This window comes from Eutrigla gurnardus, assembly GCF_963514095.1.
Source record: "Eutrigla gurnardus genome assembly, chromosome: 9".
Classification (NCBI taxonomy): domain Eukaryota; kingdom Metazoa; phylum Chordata; class Actinopteri; order Perciformes; family Triglidae; genus Eutrigla; species Eutrigla gurnardus.
This window is the reverse complement of record NC_139923.1, coordinates 29303275-29324409: the sequence shown is the minus strand read 5'-3', so window position 1 is coordinate 29324409 and position 21135 is coordinate 29303275. Positions and strand designations below refer to the sequence as shown.

The 21135-nt window shown below is 50.9% G+C and overlaps 4 protein-coding genes across 5 annotated transcripts; 2 read left to right on the top strand and 2 right to left on the bottom strand.

Moving 5' to 3' along the window:
• Positions 1–503: 503 nt before the first annotated feature.
• LOC311018228 (uncharacterized protein) lies at positions 504–4983 on the bottom strand. Of its 2 annotated transcripts, none has more exons than XM_084017083.1 (7): positions 4768–4983; positions 3827–4050; positions 3652–3753; positions 3105–3206; positions 2674–2787; positions 2480–2591; positions 504–2313 (listed from the first exon to the last, which is right to left on the bottom strand). In XM_084017083.1, exons 1-7 carry the CDS (start codon positions 4853–4855, stop codon positions 779–781), a joined length of 2277 nt encoding a protein of 758 aa, XP_083873209.1. In that variant the 5' UTR covers positions 4856–4983; the 3' UTR covers positions 504–778. The 2 variants fall into 2 exon arrangements, with proteins under 2 accessions (XP_083873209.1, XP_083873210.1); XM_084017084.1 differs by having other exon boundaries at positions 3827–4110; positions 4768–4894.
• A 192-nt stretch (positions 4984–5175) lies between these two features.
• Positions 5176–8948, top strand: pdf (peptide deformylase, mitochondrial). The gene is made up of 3 exons (XM_084017121.1): positions 5176–5295; positions 6251–6807; positions 7873–8948. The coding sequence occupies exons 2-3, from the start codon at positions 6258–6260 to the stop codon at positions 8028–8030; spliced, it is 708 nt and encodes a 235-aa protein (XP_083873247.1). The 5' UTR covers positions 5176–5295; positions 6251–6257; the 3' UTR covers positions 8031–8948.
• Positions 8949–9007: 59 nt separating this feature from the next.
• spata2l (spermatogenesis associated 2-like) lies at positions 9008–12805 on the bottom strand. Its single transcript, XM_084017092.1, has 4 exons — positions 12562–12805; positions 11328–11670; positions 10927–11220; positions 9008–10373 (listed from the first exon to the last, which is right to left on the bottom strand). The coding sequence occupies exons 2-4, from the start codon at positions 11664–11666 to the stop codon at positions 9393–9395; spliced, it is 1614 nt and encodes a 537-aa protein (XP_083873218.1). The 5' UTR covers positions 11667–11670; positions 12562–12805; the 3' UTR covers positions 9008–9392.
• Positions 12806–14032: 1227 nt separating this feature from the next.
• LOC311018252 (uncharacterized protein) lies at positions 14033–16499 on the top strand. Its single transcript, XM_084017120.1, has 6 exons — positions 14033–14166; positions 14709–14816; positions 15030–15169; positions 15630–15726; positions 16054–16178; positions 16252–16499. The coding sequence occupies exons 1-6, from the start codon at positions 14082–14084 to the stop codon at positions 16429–16431; spliced, it is 735 nt and encodes a 244-aa protein (XP_083873246.1). The 5' UTR covers positions 14033–14081; the 3' UTR covers positions 16432–16499.
• The last annotated feature ends 4636 nt before the right edge of the window (positions 16500–21135 follow it).

Genomic DNA, 21135 nt, shown 5'->3' with positions numbered 1-21135 from the left:
TACTTTTCATACTTTTTAGTACGAAAGCTGAGTGAGAGCAGCCTGACCTCCTCGTATGCCTCCATGAGGGTTTCTGCCTCCGGCGGAGAAAAGTATGCCGCTCTATTGGCCATGGTGCATCAGTGAATCTGTGATCGGCGGCGGGGTCTATTTGAGGGAGGCGTGAGCGCCACCTATCCAGGATTGGTTTCACCTGGCTTGATGAATCCGTGTCTGCTCATCCTGGCTTGGTCTTCGTGCAACCAATTAAGCCTGGACGCTCTTGTTTTGGATCGATTGAGCTCAGCTCAGTCACTTATCCTGGATGTCTTAATCCTAGTTTTGTGCAACGGGCCCCTGATCCAGGTTTTTAAAGCGGTAGTTCTGGCTGACTCGCAGGTGTTGGATGTCTTGTAGGGTCGTTAACACTGAGGGAGTCAGTGAACCGGTATTGTGATTGCGATAATCTTTGTGATTGTAAACTTTCCAGAACCTCACACTGACATGGTGATTTCACACCTTTTATTTACATACAAAATATTCACAATCTTTTCTTTGTTGCTAAAAGTCGGTCTGACGTCATGTATGGCCTTTAATACTGATCTCATATCAGTCTTTTTAAAGAGTCTGAAGATGACTCACACAACGTAGAGCAACATTAATAAAAGGTTAATATTTAAAAATTCTTCTTCATTTGACTTGTTGGAAAAAAACAACATTCATTCGTGCAGCCCACAGACCGAATATAAGAAGTGTCGTCATGGAAACGACCCCCCCCCCCCCGTAGCTACTCTACTCTCTAGCGAGGTGTGTATTCTGGGTCGTGGGAATCAAACGAGTCCTCGCTGCCACTGCTGGAGTAGAGCGTGTTCACGTCAAAAGAAGAATCTGCATCCTCTTCTCTCCCCTCCTCGTCGTCGTCATGGCGACGCTGCTGAGCACTCAGTCTGCGGAGGGCGACGTAGGGCTGCAGCAGCGTGGACTGCAACAGCACCACCTGACTCTGCAGCGAGAGCCTCAGCTGAGCTCCACGGACGCCGCCGGGCTCAAACCCTCCAACGAGGCGGTCTGAGTCTGAGGTGGGTCCACGACCATAGTTGTGTGTACGAGGACCAGGTTTAAAGGAGTTCTGAGGGGCAACGTTTCCAGGGGATCCCGTCGATGGGGGGATCTGGTCGGCAGTACAGACCGGGGACCGCGTCGAGGTCGACGCGTCTGCCGTCGGAGGTCCAGAGAGGTCCAGAGACTCGGCCCAAAAGATAGAGGGACTCTCATCTAACTGCTCGGCTGGAGGGTTGGGACCAGATCCATCCACCAGAGCCTGAGATGGTCTAGAGGACGCACGGGTCAACCTGAACTTTCTAGACAGTTTGTGAATAGATTGTCGAGTCGCTGGCTGACGGCCGGTAGAGTGAGAGGGGATGTTGGGGGGGTCTGCCGGGGACACGGCATCCATTCGGTCCGCCGTGGTGTCCATCATCAATCCTGGAGGCGTGGCGCTGTTCCCTGAGGGGCGCCGGTCTGCCGAGGTCCGTACCGCAGGACTGCAACACACCAGGATGTCTACCAGTTGGACCACCGGCAACAACGGGAAGGGCCGCTGAGGGTCTCTGGACTGGGGATTTGGTGGAGGCCCCCTTTGGGACGCATCACTTGGCGGTCCAGTCTGGACCGCCGTCTGAAGGTGAGCCGAGGTCAGTGACGGTCGGTCAGGTGGGCACGGAATGATGTCAGAGGGGCAGGGGATGATGTCAGAGGGGCAGGGGATGATGTCAAAGGGGCCCGGGATGATGTCAGAGGGGCAGGGGATGATGTCAGAGGGGCAGGGGATGATGTCAGAGGGGCAGGGGATGATGTCAGAGGGGCAGGGGATGATGTCAGAGGGGCAGGGGATGATGTCAGAGGGGCAGGGGATGATGTCAAAGGGGCCCGGGATGATGTCAGAGGGGCCCGGGATGATGTCAGAGGGGCAGGGGATGATGTCAGAGGGGCAGGGGATGATGTCAGAGGGCGTGAGGTCCTGTGACGAGGCAGTGGACGAGGACGATGGGAACAGCAGCGGGGACGAGGATGCATCGGCCCGGAGCTCCTCAGGGTCGGGACATGCCTGCAGGATGCTGCTGGACCAGCGTTGGTGTTTGGAGCAGAACCGACGGGCGGAGATCACCTCGCCTCCACCTTCAACGCCATCTTCCCGAGTCCTCTCCACCTCCTCGCCATCCTCCTCCACTTGTGGAGCAGCATCGCCACTCTCCACCAACAGAGAGACCTGTGGACAGGAAGCGCTGGCTTCCCTTGACGGAGAAATCCTGGCCGGACGACAGGAAGCAACGTCTAAAAGAACGGGGGAGGGGATTTGAGGGAGTTTAATTAAGGAGGAACGATGTATAAGAGGTGTTATCGGTACGAGAAGAGTCCTGGCTCGGTTTCAGGGAAACTTTTTTTTAAATGTATGTTGAAAATGATAAACAGTTGTTGAAGTGAGTTTGTGTTTTCTCACCACAGCGCAGCAGCATCTTCTTCAGCGTCGTGGCGATGTTGGTGGAGTCGGAGGTCACGACCTCCAGCAGCAGCTTCTCCTCCTCCGTCACGGGACTCCCTTTCTTCAGGATCTGGTCCAGACACACAGGCATTCAGTGACAACTTCCTGCCGTCGCCATGGTGACGTCACTTTGTGGAAGCTACCACACTCACCTGATCCACGTAGGTGTCTCTCGGTAACTCCGCCTCCAACTGTTGCAGGTAGTGCAGCAGTCTGTCCGCGACTTTCTGGGTGTAACGTTCACCGTACTGCTCCTCCATCCGGCTCTGGAAGACGGCGAGCAGAGAACATGTCACCGCCAAAACACCGACGCCCCGCCCCCTAAACCATCCCCTGCTTTCTGGTCTGGTGGACTCTAAATGGACCATAATGTACTAAATGAACATCATGCTGGATTGAAGAAGACTTGAAACTAGAGACTGAGACCATAAACTCAAGTCCTGATCCTGTTCTAGTCCTGCTGATGGACTGACTTCTAAACGTGGCTCTGCAGCGCTCCCTGCTGGACACCAACACCAGTCTGTGTACTTAGTGAATACTGGAGAGACTGACACATGAGATGAGCTCGGCAAAGTGAACGGACCTTCATGTACTCGTCCAGCTGGTCCTTGTCCACAGCGAGAGCTTGAGCCAGAGCCTTGAAGTCCAGATGGGTCTGCCTCATCAGGAACATCTCACGTCGAGTCTGCAGCCAGAAAAGCACATGAAGCATCAGCTTTTCACATCATACTGAAGTTGATTTACAGGGTTCACCTTTACTTGAGTCAAATTTAAGCACTTTCCAGCTGCATTTCCAGGTGCATTTCCATGCTTTTCCAGCCCCTTCCAGCTGTGGTAAACTCCATCTTTGTATCAATCCAATGGTCAGTATTCAGTCTACTTATGATGTCACTTGTTCATCACATTAAATGAGATGTTATTGTCCTCTAAACAACCAACATGATGTTTGGAGACAGCTTTTTACAGAAGGACCACAAATGAAAGGAAAACTAATTCCACTAACAGATCCACAGAAATATAATCACCAACTAACTGGACATTTCACTCAAGAGAATGAACAGATTCTAAGTGATTTGGAATGAATCAAACTATGCAGGGAGGCGTCTACGTGAGCGACGTGGGATCCTCACACACTGATCTTGGTACTGTGGGAGTGTTCTTGGGAAGAAGTGGCTGGTTTTCAACACGGTGTCGACCATCCCTCGACCCTCGCTGAGCATCCACATGATGACCTGGAAGACAGTGAGAGAGACAGTAAAGCATGATGCTGACATTCACATTTAAAACAGCAAAACTCCTCCGTACCATGGTCTTGAGGCCGAACATGATCTTCATGTGTTTGATGGGGGTCACCAGTCTGGGTAGGAGTCTGTAAGTGGCCTCCAGGAAGCCCATCACCCTCTCAAAGTGCTCCATGTCCCTGGTCTTCACGATGGAATAGACCCGGGCCGAGGCCACGCGCAGCCGCCATGAGTCCTGGAGGCTCAGAGGCTGGGAGTCCAGGTCCGGCCAATCGGACGCATCCACGACTGTGAAGAACCGACATGGAAGTCACATGATCCTCCTCTGGGGTTTAACATTCATCAGGCCTACAAAGTTAGTGAACGCAATCTGAATCTGGGTCTGCTTCTTATTCTGAATCCCTGCCCCCCCTAAAGAGAAGTAGGACCATGTTCTCAGACTTCTATACAACCAGAGAGGAGTCGCCCCCTGGTGGCCAGCAGAGAGAAGTAGGACCATGTTCTCATAGACTTCTATGCAACCAGAGAGGAGTCGCCCCCTGGTGGCCAGCAGAGAGAAGTAGGACCATTTTCTCATAGACTTCTATACTCTCTCTCTCTCTCTCTCTCTCTCAATTAAATTAAATGCGGCTTTATTGGCATTAAAGTTTCAGTAAAAATGTTGCCAAAGCATCAAAATATATATAATTTGTCCAAAATATTAGAATGGTACACAATAAACGGTAATACACATTGACATTGATTCATAGCAATAATATAAACAGTATATATTATGTAATATACCTCTTATTTTTTACAATACAATAGAATTTAATCACTTAAATAATATCTCTCCCTCTCTCAGTGGTGATGTTTACACGTCTTTGAAGGGAGAAGTGATGATAGCAACAACCAAAAACAACTGATAACCATTGTTTTGTGCTAAATTCACGAGTTTGAGATCATCTGAATGATGCTTCCTTAGTTTGAATATAAAATATATTTAAAAGTGGGAGGTGAACTGACCGTCCTGTATCTCCGTCGTCTTGTGAGCCCAGACATACTCGATGATCCACAGCGGGAACTTGGGGTCCTTCTGCGGCTCTCCCTCCATCAGACCCTCGCCGGCCTTCCGGAGCTCCGCCGGGTGTTGTAGACCGCCAAGCGGGACATGCACCGGCAAGTCCGGGTCGAGGGGTGGGGTTACAAAGCGCTTCCCCTGTCACACTCGCCCGGCTTTTCAAAATAGAGTCTCCTAAAGGAACTGTGCTGAAGGATAACAATTAAAACATCAACTTGAAGCAGAGGAAGTAGCTTCGATGGCTAAATACATGTTACAGAGATATTCTAGTGAATTATGTTTAAAAAATCAACCACAAAAAGAGAAAAAAGAAGAATAGCGACGCCCACGAAACGCGTCGACCTTTATTTTGAAGTTTGTTTACCCGGAAGTTGTTACACAGAACTTTAGCGTCTCTTTCCCCGCTTCGTTCACCTTCAGACCGGAATATCTCCCCTTTTCAGCCGGCATGGAGGCGAACACGTCGGTGTGAGGTAACGGAACGACGCGCTGTCTTTAAATGCGGAATGCTACGATTAGCTAGTAGCATAGCGACGTCTATATCTTAGCTACACCGACATGCTAACCGTTAGCTTCGAGGCTCGGAGCGGCAGTTGAGTGGGCGCGCGTGTTGTGGGTCATCTGCGTACCCCGCCGGCGGGGTTTAACTACCAAGACACGTTTAGTGTTGAGGAAGTTAACTGATACTGATACTGATAACTGATACGATTCATGTTTTTTTATTTTTTTTTAAGGCAGCAACTTAAAGTTGAAAGGAAACTGTCGTTCTCTCTGCTGGCCACCAGGGGGCGACTCCTCTCTGGTTGTATAGAAGTCTATGAGAAAATGGTCCTACTTCTCTCTGCTGGCCACCAGGGGGCGACTCCTCTCTGGTTGTATAGAAGTCTATGAGAAAATGGTCCTACTTCTCTCTGCTGGCCACCAGGGGGCGACTCCTCTCTGGTTGTATAGAAGTCTATGAGAAAATGGTCCTACTTCTCTCTGCTGGCCACCAGGGGGCGACTCCTCTCTGGTTGTATAGAAGTCTATGAGAAAATGGTCCTACTTCTCTCTGCTGGCCACCAGGGGGCGACTCCTCTCTGGTTGTATAGAAGTCTATGAGAAAATGGTCCTACTTCTCTCTGCTGGCCACCAGGGGGCGACTCCTCTCTGGTTGTATAGAAGTCTGAGAAAATGGTCCTACTTCTCTCTGCTGGCCACCAGGGGGCGACTCCTCTCTGGTTGTATAGAAGTCTATGAGAAAATGGTCACCATGACAACGTCCATCTCTCCTATTCAGAGTTAGATGACGACTAGTATACCGGTAGTAATAAATGGATTCAATAATAAAAACCCATAATATTTTAGATAATAGAAATGTGTTGTGGGAGAACCGGTCTGACCTCTGACCTACTGAGAATTAAATGTCCTTGTTGATTCTTCCTCCAGCTCCACCATGAACACCCGGTCATGTGTGCTGCTGCTCCTGCGGTCCAGGGTGGGGTTCGCCGCCCGCCCCTACCCCCTCCCGCCTGCAGCCCGTGGCCACGCCAGCCACGCCAAGGTGCGTCCTTACCTCCAGTACGTGAAACGTAAGCTGATCTCCCCCCCCAGCCCGCCGTACAGCCACGTGTGCCAGGTCGGCGACCCGGTGCTGCGTGCCCACGCGGCAGCCGCCGACCCCGCGTCCATCGCCGGCCCGGAGGTCCAGCGGGTCATCGCCACGCTGGTCAGAGTGATGCGGAAGCTGGAGTGCGTGGGCCTGAGCGCGCCTCAGATCGGCGTGCCGCTCCGTATCCTGGCGCTGGAGTACCCTGAGAAGATGTTCGAGGAGAGCTCGCCAGCGTCGAGGGAGCGCCTCGGCCTGTCGGTGCAGCCCCTGAGGGTCTTCGTCAACCCCCGTCTGAGAGTCCTGGACGGCCAGACGGCGCTCTTTCAGGAAGCGTGTGAAAGCATCGCAGGCTTCTCCGCCACGGTGCCACGCTACCTGTCTGTGGAAGTGTCCGGTACGTTTAGTCACATGACCCTCTGTTCACCACGTTAAGTTTAACCAAAGCTGGATGGAGACAGCAGAGGTCTTCAACAGGGGGTCCGGGACCCCTAGAGGGTCACTGGGTTACTGCAGGGGGCCCACCTTAACATGAATACAACGTAGAACAAGTTTGTTTAATATTACGTTGAGAAATGTGTCGAGACCTTCCAAAAATAGACATAAATAAATGTAACATTTTATATATGTAGGGGGTCCCTCCACCGGGTCTCTATAGGCCTTGGGGGTCCCTCCACCAGGTCTATAGGCCTTGGGGGTCCCTCCACCGGGTCTCTAGAGGCCTTTGGGGTCCCTCCACCAGGTCTATAGGCCTTGGGGGTCCCTCCACCGGGTCTCTAGAGGCCTTGGGGGTCCCTCCACCGGGTCTATAGGCCTTGGGGGTCCCTCCACCTGGTCTCTATAGGCCTTGGGGGTCCCTCCACCGGGTCTCTATAGGCCTTGGGGGTCTTCCACCGGGTCTCTAGAGGCCTTGGGGGTCCCTCCATCGGGTCTATAGGCCTTGGGGGTCCTCCACAGGGTCTCTAGAGGCCTTGGGGGTCCCTCCATCGGGTCTATAGGCCTTAGGGGTCCTCCACCGGGTCTCTAGAGGCCTTGGGGGTCCCTCCACCGGGTCTATAAAGGCCTTGGGGGTCCCTCCACCGGGTCTGTAGGCCTTGGGGGTCCCTCCACCGGGTCTCTAGAGGCCTTGGGGGTCCCTCCACCGGGTCTATAGAGGCCTTGGGGGTCCCTCCATTGGGTCTGTAGAGGCCTTGGGGGTCCCTCCATCGGGTCTATAGAGGCCTTGGGGGTCCCTCCATCGGGTCTGTAGGCCTTGGGGGTCCCTCCATTGGGTCTGTAGAGGCCTTGGGGGTCCCTCCATCGGGTCTGTAGGCCTTGGGGGTCCCTCCATTGGGTCTGTAGAGGCCTTGGGGGTCCTTGGCCTGTATGTTGAAGACCTCTGTTATAGAGTTTAGTTTTAGTTAGTTGGCTAAATGTGTTTCTGTGCGTGGTCCTGGTCTTGTCGACCCCCCTCCCCCTCCAGGTCTGAACGAGAAGGGTGACGCGGTCTCGTGGCAGGCCAGTGGCTGGCCGGCCCGGATCCTCCAGCACGAGATGGACCACCTGGACGGAGTCCTCTACGTGGACCGCATGGACAGCAAGACCTTCATCAACATCAACTGGCAGGAGCACAACGACTAGAGCGTCAGAGACCTGGACCTGAATGTCTGATCTATCTCCCCGGGACACTGAAATCCACACAAAGCAGGAACTTTCCATGTGTTACAAACAACACATGGAAACAAATAAGAATCAACTCCATTTCAGATTGCTGGAAAAAATAGATTATCTGTGTCCATATTCATCATTTTTATGATAATCTGTCCGGTTTAAAGCTGATTTACAGGTAAACTAATTTTATTTTAAAACAGGCTACTTTGGCCGCTGCTTCTCTGGTCTGTAATTTATTTATTTATGTTCATCTTCATCATGAAGCTGCTGGTCCTGCTGGTGTTCAGGTCACGTTGAAACGTTTAATTTAATGCTTTTCGATACTCTTGTGTTCTTCTGAACTTGGACACTTTGTTTTCTCACTGCAGACAAATATCAGGTATCGGTCTATAGATAATCCACATGTAGCCGTTTATTTGACCACTTTGTAGATTCTTCCTAAATTAAAGTTTCAGAACATTTCAGGAAAAAAATCGAGAAATAAAACCTGAACACTGAAGGCCGTTTTGACCCAGAATTCTTCACTTCAGCGGCGCTTCCATCAGGGCCATCAACAAATATTCTAAATTCAAATTTATATTCGAATAGTTGTTAAAAACAGACTTTCCAATGGGAAAATTAACATTCGAATCATACGTTAAAAAAAAATAAAATGTCGGTTCTATACTGTAAAACTTCAATTAATTGTTTCAATCACTGAAGGAAGCCTGCCATATTTGGGAGAGATCTGCAGTCTTGGCCATCAGTTCATTTACTTAATGTTGTTAAATATGTTTAAACTTAAATAAATGACCAGTAGTTAGTCTCGTTGTATTAATCTGTCCTGTTATCGACGTGCCTAATACGCAACCATGTTCGAAGATATGAGTTTTTTTAAAGGGAATATTCAAGCGTCATTTTTGAGCAGTTTTGACAGCCCGACCCCGAGCTTCCATACCAACAGTCCGTCTCATTCCCATCTTTATTCTGAAGTTTTATATTAAACACATTTGACACAGAAAAGTGGCTTCTTGACTTTTTTTTCTCCCACAGTCGATGCAAGCAACAGATACAGATGAAAACGCTCTTGTGCTTCACGTTAAATGACATTGAAGAGCACAAACTGATCACAGGTTCAAGTCTCAACAACACGGGACGGCTTGAAAATGCTGAGTCGGGGAAATATGGCAACGCACAGAAGGGCTGGATGAAAGCACCGAAATAGAAAAACAGAGCAGTACCGGCTCAAGGCAACGTCTGATTCATTCTTCTTTGTTTTAATTTGTTTCCAGTCACAGATTTAAGGCACGGTGATTCTTCCAGCTGTGCCTCGTTATCGCGGCGCTTTTCAAATCACACGGAAGACGACTGGTCGAACGTCTGGCCGCAGCTGCACACCACGGGGTTCCTGTACCAGCAGTCGCTGCAGTACTCGTTCCCGCAGTACCTGCAGAGCACCAGCGGCTTCCGGGCGCAGGCCCGGCCACAGGAGCACACCCCCAGCGGCCGGATCTCGTGGTGAGTCTGGCAGAAGTCTATCTCCCTGCAGGACCCCGAGTGGAAGACGCCGCAGCTGACGCAGAGCGCCTGGGGGTCCAGCTGGGCGAGGTCGCAGCACTCGTGGTAGGCGATCGGGTGGAGGCACGCCATCATCGCTTTGGGGTCATCGCACAGCGCCAGGGAGGACATGGCCGTGCTGCTGCCGGAGAGCGTGGGCGAGCCGCCCGGCGGCGACGCCAGCACCCTTAGCTCCTCCTCCAGGCCGCCGGGCGTGTCGTCGGGGAACACCATGCGGTGCTTCTCCGTGTAGCAGTGCTGCAGGAAGTCACAGGCGATGTCGTGGGTGATGTTGCAGTCGGTGCAGAGTTTGAGGCAGAGGTGCGGCGCCTGCAGGCAGCTGCAGCGGTGGTCGGCGGCGTCCGCCTTGAGCCCCATGGCCTCCGCCTGCAGGCTGCGCGACGGGGAGTCGCTGTGGTCGAACCTCGACTCTTCCTCGCAGGGACGCCGGCCCGGCCGGGCGCTCTGGGCAGCTTCCGACTCCGGCGGCGACGTCTTGGCCAGCTGGCAGCTGAGCGTGGAGATGCAGACGTGCTCTCTGGCGAGCAGCGAGGCGGACGAGCAGGACAAGGGCGCTACTCCGTTGGTGGCGGCCGACGCGCCACTCTGACTTACCCAGGTCAAAGAGCAGGGGCTCCCGTTGTCATTGACGACCGCCTCACTCTGCCCCCGGTGAAGGTGCTCGTCGGTGTACAAGTCCACGTCCGCCTCGCCGTCAAAGCGCTCCATCGGTGGCTGGTTGACCCCGAGGGTCTTCTTGGCGTTGTCCAGGGCAACCTGTTGAGATGCAGATCACATGTTCACCAGGATCACGTTGATGATGCGTTCCAGGCATTCAGTTTAGATTACGGTGTACGAGGGAAAGTATTAATCCAGACGCTGCTTGTTCTACGACGCTGTTGATGTGATGTAGTGACCTGCAGACGCCACCAGAGGTCAGTGTCTCTGTAGTGGAACAGCTGAGCTCACAAACACGGAGACTCAGTGTTTGTTGCCTTAAAAACCTGATAGTTTCTAGTCAGGACTAACTGATGCTCTGCTGACTTTGCTGCCGTCGTTTAAAGAGTTCATCCAGTTTTAATGTTTTGTAATCAGCGAATTCTAAAGACAAACATTGCCAGTGTCTCTCTTTACTGTTAAAGTAAGAATTAGGACCAATGAGCAGCTGTTGAATGCTAATTATTTTCAAAATAAAGTACCAAAAAAAGTAATTTTCCTGCATTTTCTTGATTTGTATTGTGCACAGAAACAGGATCTTCTCTCCGCATACAGAACCAAATAACATCCACGTGTAACGCCCGACCGTCATGAATCAAGCCGTCAGACGTACCTGTAGGCCGTTTCCTCTCTGCCTCTCCCTCACCACGCTCAGCTCCCACTGGGCATCACCCATGTGCTTCCCCAGAGCCGCCAGCAGGAGGCGACACTCACACCGAGCCAGAAAGAAGGCACACGACAGGCAGAGGAGGTCGTCCGGCGAGGCGGAGCCGCCGTGCGGCGCCTGGAGGCGGAGCTGCTCGTGGCGAGGCGAGCTGGACTGGTATCCTAGCAACCCGAACAGCTTCTCGATCTGTGGCATGGACAGCACCGGTTTGATGTAGTGGGTGAACATGCCCGAGTACATCTGGGACACGGGAAGGAAAACAGGGTTTATTATTAAATCACACCAAAACACACAACTTTGGACTTAAATAAAGTGTCGAGTTGGAGAAGTGAAATTTACGAGCCAACCTTGACTACTTTGTACTCGTCCCTCCAGGGACCGAGGTACAGGTTCAGAGCCGCCTGCTCCAGGACCTCGAAGGCTTTGGCGAGACCCCGGAGCCCGCCTCGGGCTTTGACTCGCCCAGCTCCGGCCGCCGCCGAGGCTGCGAGCGACTCCTCCATCACCCTCAGCGGGTCCAGACCCAGGCAGTGGGTCTCCATGGCGACCCCGTCCTTCAGCATGCCCTCCGCCTGCTGCCACAGCGCCTCGTCTCGGCACGCCAGGGTGGAGCCGCGTCCCTGGATCTGCTGCTCCAGACTGCGACCGTAGGTGGTCACCAGATCTCTGACACTCATCTCTTTCATTCAGCTGGGAGGGGACACAAACGGGACACGGCGATGAGGAATCGAACCGGCGCACTCCTTAATGTTGCAGGATTTCAATTATAGCAGTTTGGTGTCAAATCCATGTCAACAGGTTCTGGTCACCACGACTCGGGAACACAGGGGTCCAAATTATCTCGAGCCCCCCCCAACTCGTAATTACGACTTGAGGGGGGCAATATATTTAACAGAATTCTGATGCCACCTGAAGGCAGCATTAAATAATCCGTTTGGAAAGCGTGAATAACGTCACGTTATATTTAATAATCGAAAGTGAAACTTGACTAAAGTGAAAGGGAGAAAACATTAAGTGACGTCACCGTTACATTCGTAACAAGCCAGCTGGCGCGTTAGCGAACGCTGTTGTTTTTTTTACGTTACCTAAACTAGCTAGTTCAAGCGTTAGCTTCACCGATCTCCACACCGACTAAGCTAGTGAGCTTGTCTTTGTTCGTGGCGAGGCATTCACGTACGAGCTGCGCTCGTTTTAAAGAACAGTTTCATTCATATAAGGCCCTTTTTCATGTTCTTGAAAGCCAAAGACAAGTAGACTTTTAGGACTGGTCCCCGACCAGCGTGTTTAATGTGTGGGGGAGAGACCCAGGAAGCAGCAGCAGATCTACGCAGATCACTTAAGATATTGTAAAGAAGACGACGTCCGCGGTGGTTTTTACACGCGCCGAATTGATGAGCGACCCGTGATCATTAAAATATAATCGTGTCTGAGGTTTTAGAAGATTCCATCACGTGCCGACACGCAAGGCAACATTAAATCGCTAGATTAATGAATGACATCTCGAGCTGTGTCGGAGCTAAGCTAACGCTGCCCACAGCTGAGCGTCCGATCGAGGTTGGGTCGATGCGCGCGTGCACTCACCCGCGTCTCGTGCTTCTTTCGGGTGTTGCTGAGCCAACGCGGGTCACTAAAACATTTCCGGCCGCGCGCAGTCGTCGCCGTGAGGCCAATTAGCTGCTCGATTGTCTACGATAAAGTAAACATTGTCACGTGGCACGGATTTCCCCAGATACTACGGAAAGCGGAAAGGGTAAGAAAGACTAGTTCGCGTTCGCATTAAAATGACACATTTTAGTTTGAAACATGAAATAACATTATCTGTTAGCGTGTTGATTTGGTTTTAAGACTTCATCAAGAAATACTACGTTCATTTCAATGCGTTTTTCACCATTTAGACAACATACGGGGCCCTTTCTGACGTAGTTATCACGTGCCTCGTGCGCAGGCGCAGCGGTTGGGGGAGAGTCCATTTGTTCGGGGCGGGGAGGATTTCTGCGGTAATTTTGAACTCCGGTGGTGGCGAGCGAATTTAGCGTCGTCTTCGTAAAGAACAATGTACGTGACCTGCGTCCTCGGAGGAGCAACACGTGACCGCGGCAGTCCGTTTATAACCGGGTATCAAACTGGCAACGAGCTCTTTAGCTAGGCTGATGTTGTACCGTGTAACTCTCTCATCCGGGCATTTAACAGACGAGGGGTCCGTTCCAGGGGAGCCACGCCTGCGCAGAAGCGATCACCGCACAAAGCAACGCTGGTTCGGTTTTTCTTTTCTTTTCTTTTTTTAATAATTTTTATTTAAAAATTGACCAATGATACAAATATAACTAAAATACAGGGGTAGATAGATATGCACATGGAAGAGAGGATTTCAACCCATTTGAATACTAAATAGTTCTGATGGCTTTCTGATTTTAATCCTTGTGATGTTTGAAAATATAATTTTATATATTGTTTGGAATGCATGGATGAATGTTTGTACGAATGAATGTAAAAAATCTGCAAAATAAAATAAGATTTAAAATTGAAAAAGAATCGGATTTCTGTCATTTATTTCCCCGTATTAAATACAGTATCTTTTTTAATACTTGTGTCCTAGTTCCACAAAGCATCTAGCAAAACTGTTTCTTTGCCAAAAATATAAAAAAATACAACATTATTTATTCATATGTTGTCGTTTTGACCGTTGACAATGGTAGAGTTCCAGTGTTGCCAGACAGATGTGATGAATGCAGCAGGTTGCCATTTGTGCGCTGAATACTGCCATCTTGTGGCGAACACAGTAAACACCTATTAATCTTCTGTAAGTTAACGTTGATGTTTGTGCGAACGCAAAACGAGACATTGTCCCTGGACCTTACTTGTTGTGTTCCATCCGCTAGATGGCAGCGTTTCACCCTTTAAAGCGCCCTGCCGGCTGTAATACGGGAGTGAAGAACGCACCGTCCCGGGGAATGCGGCGGCGGGGAGCCCCGTGGTGATCCGCAGGCGTGGCCTCGGTGACACCGGCGGGAGGAGGAGGGGGGGTCTGGTTTAAAGCAGCCCGTGTTGGATGAGATGCTCCGCACAAGTCCGCAGCTCCACCTCTCCATCCTCCAGCCAGCATGTCGAACTCGGACAGGGTCGTGTTGGCGCTCGGGGGTGCGGGCACCGTGGGCTCCGGGATCGTTAAAGCGCTGCTGGACAAAGGTAAGCCGGACCGGGGTCCACTCAGAGACCGGAGGAAGGACTCTGACGTCCACGAACCGGTTTCACGCGCAGCTGACTGTTCCGGATTTTACGCGGAGGAGGATTCCATCATGATCAACTCCAGAGTTTACTCTTGATTCTGTATTTATCAGCGTGTTAGTACTTTAAGCGCTTCTTCTAGCTTTGGAATGGTAAATCACTGAATATTAATCAGATGTTGATGACGCGTCTTCGTGCGTAAAGTTGTACGTTTTCGGGGTTTATCTCAAGAATCTGCTGTTTTCTGTTTTCAACATCAACACTCACCCTTTTAAACATGTGGGATGTGAAAACAAACACTGACATTCATGGATCGGTTTGGTTTTGACATGTTATGGTTGTGTTTGAGAGTAAAACCATCCGTTTGTCTTCTTCTTTTTGTTGATTATCCCTCTGATGGATGTGATGAAGGTCACTTTCATGTGAAGGGGATTAACCCTGCTCCATATATATATGGGTGTTAATGTGTGTGTGTGTGTGTGTGTGTGTGTGTGTGTGTGCAGGGTTCAAAGTGGCGGTGATCTCCAGGGACAGCAGCCGGCTGGAGAGGCTCCAGTCGTTCGTGTCTCCCAACACAAAGGAGAACCTCACCACTCTGGTGGGGAACGTGGGTCAGTCTCCTCCTTCCACTCACCCAAAGCTGCTTTGTCCTCCGCCCTGACCCCCCCTGAACGCACCACCTCTGTGTGTGTCTTCAATCCAGCATGATGTTCATTTAGTACATGATGGTCCATTTAGAGTCCACCAGACCAGAACGCAGGGGATGCTTTAGGGGGCGGGGCTTACCTGCTGATTGACAGGTCTCCACCAAACCTCTGTTCCAGGGTCGGAGGAGGGAGCGGAGCAGGCGAAGCAGGCGCTGCTGAAGGCCGTGGGGAAGGTGACGGACGTCGTCTCCTCTCTGGGCTTCAGTTGGTGGCAGGGCGGACCTCCACACACCCAGTCTCTCAAAGACCTGACCTTGGTGAGCAGACACACCAGACCTAGACCAGAACCCGGTGAACACGTAATTAACACACATTGTATTACTTTTAATAACGAGAAAAGCACCTTGTGAAGTGAATGTGGTGTGAATGCTGAATGCTATTTATTATTATATATATGTATATATTCAGTTAACATGAGAGTCTCTGACTTTCAGCGTCCTGGTGGTCAAAACATTTTCACTGAGCGACACAGAAAGTTGAATATCTTCTAAAGTTTTCAACGGGATTTAAATGTTGAACAACGTGTGAAAGATGTTTGAATACTTCCAGGTTTCACACCAGTTCTTCTGGACTGGTCATAGTCGTGGTAGTACTAGTACTAACAGTAGTATGTCCTGGTTCTCCCGGGTCCTGGATGTGGTCTCGGAGGCTTCTCTCCTGTTACCATGGTGATACCGTGACACTGATTCCCTGTTTCTCCTCCTGTTGACTCTCCAGGTGATCGACACGTTACTCTTCAGCACGTTTGTGTCGTGGAAGGTCTTCTTCCCTCTGGTGAGGGACGACGCCGACGCCACCTACTCCTTCATCACCGGTGAGTCCCTGGGATCTCAGGGATCGTGGATCCCGGATCTACGATCACGATCTTCAAGTTCAGTATGTCTAAAAAAGTCACGAAAAAGTCAAAATCTAGTTTGTAGAAAAAAAGTCACGTAAAACCAAAACCAGGAGCCCAAATATGCTCAACAACTCATCGTACAAAGTCACGTGATAAAATACTGATTATTTCAGCATTTACTCTCGGCCGTAATTCTTCTTTAAAGTGTTTAGGTTCTCCTGGTACGTTGTCAATAACAGATAAATAAACCCTATGAAGCAGTGAGACAGGCTGATGGACTGTCTGTCTGTCTGTCTGTCCCAGGAGGAGCCGGGGAGAAGCTGCTGATGCCGGGGACCGGCTTCCTGACCGTCGGGGCCGCCAGCGCGCTGGCGTTCTGCCATGTTCTCCGGGAGGAGTACCCCGAGGTTCCCTGCAAACTCAACCAGGTGAGACTCCGACCGGACACACGGTTCCTCTTCCAGGGCTGCCTCTCTAACGCCGCCCTCGCATGTCCCACAGGTGAAGATCAACACAGGTGTGGCGACCCCAGACCGCATGGCCCCCGGCTACCTGAACCACCTGGACCTGGGCGAGGCGGTCGCCACCCTGGTGGAGAAACGCAGCGCCGCCTCCCACGCCGTCTTCACCGTCAGCTGCCCCGCCGACCTGAAGACGGTCCTCCTGGAGGGGAGCCTCTAGACCTGAAGACGGTCCTCCTGGAGGGGAACCTCTAGACCTGAAGACGGTCCTCCTGGAGGGGGACCTGGAAACATCCGCTCCATCACTGAAGTAACCTTGTTGCCACGGCGACACGCCTCCACCTCTTCTGCTCCCGCTCTGAACTCTGAACTCTCCAGAACCACACGGTCTTTGGTTCATTTGTGTATCTGACCCCCGACCCTGAACCCCCATGCTCGTGTTTCTGTACTTGCCTGTTGTGTTTGGAATAAAAGTGTGTTCACACCAAAGCTTGGAGACCTATTTGTGTTTATTCGTCACTCATAGAGGAGGCGGGGCTTCCCTCCACGTAGACCACAACCAGGTTTCCTCCATCGTCATCTAGCAAGACCCATGTGGGCTGGTTTACCACAGCTGGAAGAACCCAGAATACACTATTACTTTATTCAGACACGATGGCAGAGCAGCCGCCTTCTTAAATGCTACATCACGTCAACAAAGTCAAGAAGAAAGTCAAAGTTTAGTTGAAAAAAGTGAAATGTGTCCTTTAGTAGTCACGTTAAAGACCGTCTCTATGGCGACCACAGGGGCGTTGCTAGACATAAAGTTCTACTGGGGCACAGGCCCCTTATTACTAAAATCACAAAAAACCGCGGTGCCCCGGCTACGACATGCACACTGCCGTGCACGCCGGACCCGGACCACAAGGTGCACGCCTCGGCTTGTGTTTTGGGTTAAACTGCGTTGGTTTGAGATTGTGAATGAAAAATAAAATCCATTCTTTTACTGTTATTATCAATATAAATTAATCCACTACCAAATATAGTAGCTCGTTAAAACTCGAACGGGAGATTTTACTGGGGCACGGCAGATCAATACTGGGCACGTGCCCCAGTAAAAGGGGTCTAGCGACGCCCATGGGCGACCCTGGAATTAAATGAATGCACTTAATACAGCAAGTAGGTTAGCGTGACTATCTGTCCTGTTCTCAGGCACCAGCCCCTATGGGCCCCCCTATGGGCCCCTCTAGTTGGTATTGGGGCCACCATGTCCCATGTAGACTACAGAGACCTGCAGAATCAGAGGGGGCCTTGTTGTCCTGGAAGGTCCCAGACCCAGTAGGGAGGTCCCTGTGGGGAGGTCCCGGTCCTGTACGGGGGTCCTGGTCCCTGCTGGGAGGTCTGACTGGGACCGATGGTGGGGAAAGCCAGACTGGGAGTATTTGTCAGTGAGTTTTTGTTTTGAACAGCTGACGGGTCAATTAGGCGGAATTATAATTAAATCATGAGGGAGAACCCACCGAGCTTCCTCCTCCTCCTCCTCCTCCTCCTGTCTCTCCTCTATGAAAAGGAGGCGACATTCAAACACACAGACGGCCATGTTCACCTCCAACGATGACTCATCTCACTCTAATAGGAAAAGAAAACTGGCTTTTGTCCGAGAGCGACCGAGGGGCCGGCCTTCTGAACCGGATCACAGGAGGGAAGAGACGGAAGAAAGGACTCAATGGAATGAGAGAAACATCGGAGAGTCGTGAAGATAGAAAACGTAGCACGGGTCAGAAGAATAACGTGAATTAAAACTGCGAGCAGTGATAACGGGCCCTCGCATGGCACGTAACTCGGTTAGTGCTACGGCCGCCTGACGTGTCGGACCGCCTGGCCTGGCCACCGCCACGGGGCGGGTCGTCCCCGGCCACCGCCACGTTGCCAGTCGTCCCCGGCCACCGCCACGGCGCGGGTCGTCCCCGGCCACCGCCACGGCTGGCGTCTGTCGTCCCCGGCCAGCGCCACGGCGCGGGTCGTCCCCGGCCCCCGCCACGGCTGGCGTCTGTCGTCCCCGGCCACCGCCACGGCGCGGGTCGTCCCCGGCCACCGCCACGGCGCGGGTCGTCCCCGGCCACCGCCACGCCGCGGGTCGTCCCCGGCCACCGCCACGGCTGGCGTCTGTCGTCCCCGGCCACCGCCACGGCGCGGGTCGTCCCCGGCCACCGCCACGCCGCGGGTTGTCCCCGGCCATCGCCACGCCACTGGTCGTCCCTTGCCTGAATCGTCCCGTCCATCACTGTGTCAGATGAGGGAAGTTTTCATGCTCGACTGGGGTGCAAAGTTCCACGACACTGGGACCTTATACGGGTGTAAAAACATGACATTTCATGTCGCCAATAGGTGGCGCTCTGATTGTGAGTCAATATTGCAGTGCAGACGCGTTCAGGCTGGGACTCTTATCAAATGAGAGAAGTTTGAACCAGATCGGACAATGGACACTGAAGTTATAACAGTTTAGAGTGTTGTGAAGCATGAAATTCGTCCGTGTTCGTGGGGTCATGCTGGTCACGCCCTTTGACTTATGTAAGACCTTTTAATGATTTTTAATCATTGAGGCCTCTAGAACAGGCTCATAAAGTTTGGTAGGAATTGGATCAGCGGTCTAGGAGGAGTTCGTTAAAATATACTGCATGAAAGAGGCGAAAAAAATCGCTTAAAATTTCACATTAAATGCAAAATGGCTGACTTCCTGTTGGGTTTAGGGCATGGGTCCAAGAGGCTTTTGTGTACATCTTTACATGTTCTATGTACCTACAAAGTTTCATGCAGTTACGTCAAAGTCAAAGGTGTTCAATATCCGAAAAGGAGCAGGTAAAAGTGTAAAAACATGATATTTCCAGGTACCATCAGGTGGCGCTCTAACCTGAGGTCAATATTACAGTGCATACGTGTTCAGGGTGAGACTCTAATCAAACATGTCAAGTTTTGAGCAGATTGGACATTGTATCCTGAAGTTACAACAACTTCCTCTACACTGGCCAAAACGCAAGCCCTGGCCACGCCCTTTGACTTATGTAAGACCTTTCGATGATTTTGCATCGTTGAGGCCTGTAGAACAGTCTCAGTTAGTATGGCAGCAATCGGATGAACGCTGTAAGAGGAGTTTGTTAAAATACAATCCGTACAATTGGTAAAATGGGAAAAATTGCCTAAAATGGCTGATTAATTGTAGCACCCCCGAGTGGACAATTTTGATAAAACTTTCAGGATATAATCCAGAGAGAGATGTCAACATATCCTGCAAGTTTCGAGCAGATTGGTCATTGTATGATGAAGTTAAAATGACTTCCTGTACACTGGCAAAAACGTCACGCACTGGCCACGCCCTTTGACTTATGCAAGACCTTTTGATGACTCTTCATCAGTAAAGACTTGAGTACATGATGACCAAGTTTGAGATGAATCTGATGAAGCTGCTAGGAAGAGCTCGCTGAAGTATAAAATGTAACACTTTCTATCGCCAGTAGGTGGCGCTCTGAATATGAGTCAATATTGCAGTGCTGATGTGTTCAGGGTGGTACTCTTAACAAACATGTGAAGTTTTGATCATATCAGACAATGTACATTGAAGTTATAACAGTTTAGATTTTTGTGGTCGAAGCATGAAATTTGTCCATGTTCAGGACGCCGTCCCGGCCACGCCCTTTAACTTTTGTAAGACCTTTCGATGATTTTGCATCGTTGAGGCCTCTAGAACAGTCTCAGCGAGTTTGGCATGAATCGGATCAACGGTGTAGGAGGAGTTCGTTAAAATACAAAACCTACAATTGGCTAAAATGGCCTTAAATGGCCCAAAATGGCTGATTTACTGTAGCGCCCCCGAGTGGTCAATTTTAATAAAACTCTCAGAATATGTTTCAGGTAGTTATGTCAACATATCCTGCAAGTTTCGTGACGATTGGGTTAAATATTGTGGAGTTATGTCTATTGATTTCTAGAGCCCCGCCCCTCTGATGTTCATTGGCTAATAACTTCTGAACACAACGACATTTTACAAAGCTTTTGATGACACTTGCCCAGCTTGGTCTAATGATGAGGCAAAGCAAATTTGGTGAGAATCGGATCTACGGTTTAGGAGGAATTAGCAAAAACGCGTTTTTCACAAAATTCAAAATGGCGGAAAATTTCGGTAGGCGGACTTTAGTAGTCCCAATGGCAATTTTGTAGAGGACCTTTGCCTGCACATGTGAACCAAATTTTGTGTCAATCGGAGTTACGGTGTGCGTTGTGCGGACTAAACGCCGCTAGGTGGCGCTAGAGAGCAAGTTTTTTTACAAGACCTCTAAAATGTCGCAATTTTCACCAGTCCCCATGGGCTCAGAAATTTTTTTAAGCTAATTTTGTTGCTAAGGCCTCCAAAATGGCAACGGAAGTTGTGAAAAAAAAAGAATAAACATTCGCATTTCAATAGGGCTTCGCAGCCCGACGTTGTCGGCGCTCGGGCCCTAATAACGTTCTGAACACGACTGGAGATGGAAACGAGGAGGTCCACAGTGAAGTGGTCTATGTGGAGGTCCACCTGTCCAGTGATCATGGTTCATGGTGACTCCAACATCGGAATCTGAGAAGTGAAGCCGACTCTTAAGTGCCTTATTAGCAATCTTTGGCTCCGCCCCTTTCCCTGATGACAACAGATTGGTAATGAAGGAGGAAGAGCACTTGAGTGGTGGAGAGCCAGGTCACATGTCTGCTCTGCTTGTGATTACAGGGATGACAACGTTCCAACCAGAAGGAAAAACCAGCAGCGAGCTCGCCAGCGCAGCGCTCGGCCTCCCGTGAGAGCCGAACACGCCACGCCACTTATTCGCTCGCCAGGCCGCCGCACCACGACAGGAGCGTGTTTCCCCGGGTCATATTTATCAGGCATTGTGGGAAATCAAAGGGCCGGACGGAAAGG